Source organism: Mirounga angustirostris, unplaced genomic scaffold (assembly GCF_029215605.1).
Source record: "Mirounga angustirostris isolate CCGP_5_RB_7025 unplaced genomic scaffold, mMirAng1.0.hap1 SCAF_15, whole genome shotgun sequence".
NCBI classification, from domain to species: Eukaryota; Metazoa; Chordata; class Mammalia; order Carnivora; family Phocidae; genus Mirounga; species Mirounga angustirostris.
This window is the reverse complement of record NW_026991723.1, coordinates 1,499,596-1,505,893: the sequence shown is the minus strand read 5'-3', so window position 1 is coordinate 1,505,893 and position 6,298 is coordinate 1,499,596. Positions and strand designations below refer to the sequence as shown.

Below are 6,298 nucleotides of genomic sequence, written 5' to 3'. Positions count from 1 at the left end.
TCCTTCCTGGGCATCCATCTCTTCCTGTAAGCAGGGGGACAGAACCCACCCCACAGGAGGGGGATCTCCGAGGAGGATGTGCCCCTGCATCACTTGGCAATATTAGCAAATCCCGGCTGGAGAACCTCTCAGGGCAGCTCAGGACAGATGAGGCCATGTCTGGTAAACTGAGGCGGGAGTGCGCAGGTGCGGCCGCTGCTCTGAGAGTTGCACCCCTGCCTGCTGCTGCACCCCACCCTGGCGGGTGGCTCTGAGCGCGGGCCAGGAGGCTGCGCGTGGCTACTCCTCGCCCAGCCAAGCTGGGCGGCCTCTGCCTCTCCTCCCCCGACCTCTCCAGGGCTCCCTCACCTCTGGCCAGGCCGCTGCCTTCCTAGCTGTCCCCGGTCTTTCTTTACTGCCCCTTGCCCAGCCGTGCCTGCCTCTGTGCCCTCCGGCACGTCGCGGCCCGCTGGCTCCCGCGCTTCCGCCGGCCTCTCTGTGCGCACGCCTCGGCGTCCGTGGCACCCTCTCATCTCTGTCTCGCGTCTTGTGTGGCCTCGCTGTTTCGCGCCCGCCCCTCTCTCACCTCTCTCTCGAACCCTCCGCTCCCATCTCTGGGGGTCTGGTCTCCGAGCTCTCCCGCTCTCTCCTTCCTGGGCGTGCGCTCCGCTGGGTCCCCTCGGCCTCGTCGGCCCGCCCCTCTCGCGGCCCCCTCCCTCCCGCCTCCTTCCCCTCTCCGGCCTCCCTCGGGCTCGGCCTGGGGGGTGGGGGCGGCGGCGCGGGGCGGGGCGGGGCGGGGCGGCCGGGCGGGGCGGGGCGGGGCGGTGACGCGGGGTCGGCCGGGCTAGAGGCGCGGCGGCGCGGGGCGGGGGCGCAGTCCCGGGTCCGACCGGCCGAGCCCCGCGCGCCCCGCCCGCGCCCTGCGCCTCCGCCCGGCCGGCCGGCGGGGGGAGGGGGCATGAGCCGGTGCCCGCGCACCGCCCCGAGCTGCGGGCCGGCCTAGAGCCCCGCGCGGGCCCCGCGCGCGAGCCGCCACCGCCACCGAGCCGCGGGCGCCGCGATGCAGCGGCCTGGGGACCCCGGCGCGGCGCGCTTCGGGCCGCCCGAGGGCTGCGCCGACCACCCGCCGCATCGCTACCGCAGCTTCATGATCGAGGAGATCCTCACCGAGCCGCCGGGGCCCAAGGGCGCCGCGCCCGCCGCCGCCGCCGCCGCCGCGGCGGGCGAGCTGCTCAAGTTCGGCGTGCAGGCGCTGCTGGCCGCGCGGCCCTTCCACAGCCACCTAGGTACGTGCGGGGCCGGGCGTTGTGGGGAGCGAGCCGCGCCGCCTCGAGGACGCAGCTCTGGGCGCACAGGCCCGGCCGCTCCCAGGGCGCGCTCCAGCCGAGGAAGCGAGGAGCAGGCGCCGGGCCGCGCAGAAAGCAGGCCTGGTGCCCGCGGGCGGGCCGGCTGCGAGGGCGCCCGCTCTCTCCTTCACCGCCGACCCGCGGCCTCCGGTCGGGGCCCCGAGCCCGCATCGCCAGCGCGGGCGCAGGACCAGACTGCGACTGTCAGACTGCGGGTCAGAGCGACCTCAGGCCTCGGGCTCCTGGGCCCGAGCCGCAGAGGGCTGGTCGGGAGTGGCCGCGGCTGCCCGCGGCGGGGAAGCCGGACCTTTGGGGCAGAAGCCCGTGTCTCCAAGGCCTGTGCTGGGGGCTAACGCTGGTTCCGGGGACTCAGGTGGGGGAGCCACGGCGTCTGCCGCAGCACCGCTGCCCGTGGGCCTCGCCTGGGGACAAGAGGCCTGGCTGTGAGCCGCTGCCCGACTGGCCCTTGCCCTCCAGGTCGGCTGGGCCTCCTGGGATCTTGAGCTGCCTGTTCTGGCTTTTTCGGCCGCCATCGGTTCTCTTCCTTCCTTGGCCGATCCTGCCTTTTCCTGCTGGTTCTCTTCTCGGTACCCCTTCTTCTTCTGGCCTTTCCCGGTCTCTCTCCACCCATCCGTGGACTTTTCGATGGGGTCTGTCTGCCCTCCCTGTCCCACCTTCCCCCAAGGATCGCTCGTACCCTCCTCACATTTGCCGGCACCTTGCCTGGCCCTGGCGGACTCCAGCGGGCGAGCTTCTGCGGCCCCAGTGAGATGCCTGCCGGGGAAGGGAGGCCGCCTACATCCCAGCAGGAGCCCCGCCCTGCAAATGGCCTTGCTCTGCACCCAAGACCCTCAGGCCCAGGCCCCGCCAGCGCGGAGGGCCGCAGGGCCAGTTTGTTCGTTTTCATACAGCTCTAATGCAGCCTCTCCGCGGCTCTTTGCACTGTTGTTAACAATTCGTTTGAAGCGGGGGGGAAAAAAATCGTCCTCATAGGACTAATGAAAAATGGAAACGTCTTTGCGGGAAGAGTCTAAACAGAGAAAACAGGAAGGACAATTTGCTGATGCGGGGGGATGCTTGGAGTCTCTGGGGAGCGCCCAACCTCACCCCCGCAAGCGACCCCCGCCTGCCCGCCGCGTGGCTGTGGCGCGGGCACAGAGGAGCAGACGCGCTCACGCGGTTAACATTCTGGTTTCGGGACACAGCGATGCCAACTTGGTTGGGGCAAACGCTCACCTTCCTGACTCACTGCCATTTCTTCTTGCTTTCCCTTTTCTTTGAAAGACACACTGTGCTTCTCGGAGCCCCGACTTTATTCATTGAGAATCCCGGAGGCTGCTGGGGCCTGGGGGACACCAGGCAGAGGCCCGGGTGGGGGAGGTCCCCCTCCCAGACTGCAGTGACACTGGCTTTGAAAAGGGTCACCCTAGGCAGGCGGCCCAAATGTTGACCTTTGTGGCCAGACAGGAAAGTTTTGTGCTGGGTGGCACTGGCCAAGTGCGGCGAGCACTCCCACGGCGCACAGTGCGGGGGCTCCAGGAGGAGGAGCACGGCCCAAGCTCACCGGCTCCCCACTCTCTGTCCTTGCAGCCGTGTTGAAAGCCGAGCAGGCTGCGGTGTTTAAGTTCCCTCTGGCGCCGCTGGGCTGCTCTGGGCTAGGCTCGGCGTTACTGGCAGCAGGGCCTGGACTGCCCGGCGCCCCTGGCACACCACACCTGCCTCTTGAGCTGCAGCTCCGTGGGAAGTTGGAGACGCCGGGCACCGGGGATCCGGGCGCCAAGGCCAAGAAGGGGCGTCGCAGCCGCACGGTGTTCACGGAGCTGCAGCTGATGGGCCTAGAGAAACGCTTTGAGAAGCAGAAGTACCTCTCCACGCCGGACAGGTAGCCACGGGGCCAGGCTGAGCCCAGTGGGTGGTGGGAGGGGGTGCTAGCCCTGCTGAAGGTGCACCATGCTCTTTCCAGAATAGATCTCGCTGAATCCCTGGGCCTGAGCCAGTTGCAGGTGAAGACGTGGTACCAGAATCGGAGGATGAAGTGGAAGAAAATAGTGAGTGTGCTTGTGACTTTTTGCACCCCGGTCACCACCAGGCCCCTGTGCCCTCCAGGAGCTCCCACCCCCACCCCCACCGCGGAGACTTCTACCCAGTCCTTCCAGTTCCCTCTGTGCCTGGTGCCCGCAGGGACCCTCTCTGCTCTCTCCCTGCCTCTGGGTGCCCTAGCACAGCCCACATTACTTCGGGCTCCCCTGCACCCTCAGGCCTTCCGGCAGCTTTGAACCCCTAGGCCCGACCCTTCGGTTGCTTTCCCCAGCAGCGCTCAGATGGCCGCCATTTCCCCGGGCTAGGCGCGGCCGCTGATGGCCTCGTCGTGCCGTGCCTGGGCACAGGGCGCGGGTCCCGCTTCCCCGTCCCAGCTCACCACCGTGCGGCCATCCTACGCGCAGGTGCTGCAGGGCGGCGGCCTGGAGTCTCCCACCAAGCCCAAGGGGCGGCCCAAGAAGAACTCCATTCCCACGAGCGAACAGCTCACGGAGCAGGAGCGCGCCAAGGAGGCGGAGAAGCCGGCGGAGGCGCCAGGCGAGACCATCGACAGGAGCCGCGAGGACTGAGCGCCCAAAGCGTCGCCCGAGGCCCCCTCCGCCCGCTGGAAGCCGCGAGCCGGCCCTTCCACGGCCACGCCGTTTGCTTTCTAAACGTTTTATGATTACCTTGAATGCGGACAGTTAGGGGCCAAGCGAGAAAGGACACAGACCCTGCAGCCAAGCCCGGCCCCAGTGCGCTCCCAGCCCTGGCCTGGGGACTCGCGTCCGGCACGGCGGACGGGCGCCTGGGCCCGGGGCTCCGCGCGCATTCACGCCCCGCTCCTCTCCCGCACCCCCACCCGCCTCGGCCGGCCCTCCGCGTCCTGACGCCACCGGCACACACTCGCTTCCGCCCCGTCGGGGACCCCGCTGCCCGGCTCAGGTCACTATGGCCCGATAGGGCGCCCTGACAGCCCGGCGGCTCTACGCTGAGGCCGGGTCCCCCCCGGCGCTGGGGCTCCTACCCCTCTCTTGCGAAGACAGTGATTTTTTTCCAATAAAATATTTTATGACACAGCGGGTCTTGATGAAGGGGTTTCTGAGTCTGCGGGGCTGGAGGAGGGGGGGTCGCGGCGACGTAAGAGGGACACTCGCCCTGGCTTCCGAAACATCCTCTCCCTGGGCTTCGCGGGAGTGAACTGTGACCTGCCCCACGGGCTCAGACTGGCAGGGCAGGCGGCGCAGTTGCTGCAGGATCCCAGCAATCGCTTCCTCTCGGTGTGAGGGGCCAGGGCGAGCCTCCTCCCCTTTCCTCCCAGGCCAGGGCTCCCGCGGTAGCAGCCGGGCTACACAGGGGTCTGGCAGAGGCGTAGGAGCCCCAGGCCACGGTGGAGCTGGCTCCGGAAGTGTCCCGGGGCCGAGAGCCACCTCCGGTTGTTGGCTCCGTCTCCAGGGACTTGAAGAACCGCCTGTGAGTCCTCGAGATGGTCCCGGGCGCTCTTCGTGAGGCCGACGGGGAGCCCGGGATTCGAGATGCACACAGAGGCGCGCCAGCCGGCTGCAACGGGGCCTGCCGCCAGGTCTTAACGTTTTGAGTAGTACAGGCTCAGCGGCAGCGCCTAGCCCCGAGGTCGGACTCCGGCAGCGAGGGCACCTGACCTAGGCAGAGGACGGAGAGCCTCCCCAGTTCTCGCAGGGCGCCCTTTCCAGGGGTGCAGCTTGGCGGCCTGTGCCCGCGGTGCCCTCTCCTCACGGGAAAGCTTCAGCTGACTTCTGACCCTCTAGGTTGTACTGGGCAGGCCTGTGGGTTCCAGTCCTTGCACTTCCTACGAGGACAAAGAGCAGGGCATGGGGATGGAGAGATGGCCACTTGCCGGTTAAAGCTCAGGGAGAGGCCCCATATTGGTCCTGCCGAATTCCAAGCGGGACCAAGTCCTCCAGGCACAAATACGGGGGACAGAGGATTCAGGTTTTGCATCTCCGAATGTGAAAACGACAGTTATGGCCTCCACCTGTGGTGGCGACGACTTCCTTCAAATCGCAGCTTGAGCGTTCCTTGGGGAAATCAGCGCTTGGCTTTCCAGTCCGGGAGCACCTCGGGCGCACGGTCAAGGCTGGGGGGAGTGAGAGAGTGGGTTCTTTCTGAGGGCTGCAGACAATTCTCCACGCGCGCCAGCCCTGCCAGGTCTCAGGGAAACGAGCTCAAAGGCTGTTAGCTCCACCTTGCAAACAGCTTCCAGCCCACTCGCTGGCCGGCGTCCCGAGGAGAAACCCTGCGCGGCTCAGGCGCGCGGGAGGGATCGGATGTGCAGTGTAGGCCGCCCCGCTGATCCCTTCCGGCCCTGAGGGTTACCCCCAGGTGGCTACACGTGGCAGTGGGCGGTGACCTTCCTGCCCCAAGCCCAGAGCAGCACAGCGAGGGGCGCGGCTGTGTGTCGTCTCTCCACTTCAGAGGGGAGGAAAGAGAAGGTCCCGCAAGTTTTGTCCCGATTGGGCCCTGGGTGCAGATTCCGGCTACAGCCTCTGTCAGCCGCGGGGAGCTGTAGAAGGAAGGAGGATCCAAGAGAAGAGAAGGAGGGGTTCTGACCCACTCCTCCAAGTCAGTTCTGGGGCCCCAGGTTGGACTCACTCTGAGGAATGCGGCCTTAGGCAGACCGCCCTGCGCTTCTGCGGCGTTTCCCCAAGGCAGCCCCCTCACTGGACTGCACGGAAGGGCCTCGAGGGACGAGGGCTTGGGGGGAGGGGGCCGTCTGGCGAATTGGGAGCCAGAGCACAGGGGCCCCAATATTCCAGCGACGGCAGACCCTCCAGACGCAGATGGGGAGGCTGAGCAGGCCCTGCTGTCGAGAGGTCGCCAGCCCGTCAGAGGGGGAGCTGGACCCCCAGTGCGGGCGGCGGTGGGAGGGGTTCCCGGCACTGCCTGCGCCGCTGTGCCCCTCGGTGGGCAGGGGA

At 67.8% G+C, this 6,298-nt stretch overlaps 1 protein-coding gene across 1 annotated transcript; it reads left to right on the top strand.

The window, feature by feature from the left end:
- The first annotated feature begins 884 nt into the window (after positions 1 to 884).
- Positions 885 to 4,418, top strand: BARX1 (BARX homeobox 1). The gene is made up of 4 exons (XM_045881922.3): positions 885 to 1,265; positions 2,916 to 3,207; positions 3,289 to 3,373; positions 3,770 to 4,418. The coding sequence occupies exons 1-4, from the start codon at positions 1,040 to 1,042 to the stop codon at positions 3,932 to 3,934; spliced, it is 768 nt and encodes a 255-aa protein (XP_045737878.1). The 5' UTR covers positions 885 to 1,039; the 3' UTR covers positions 3,935 to 4,418.
- The last annotated feature ends 1,880 nt before the right edge of the window (positions 4,419 to 6,298 follow it).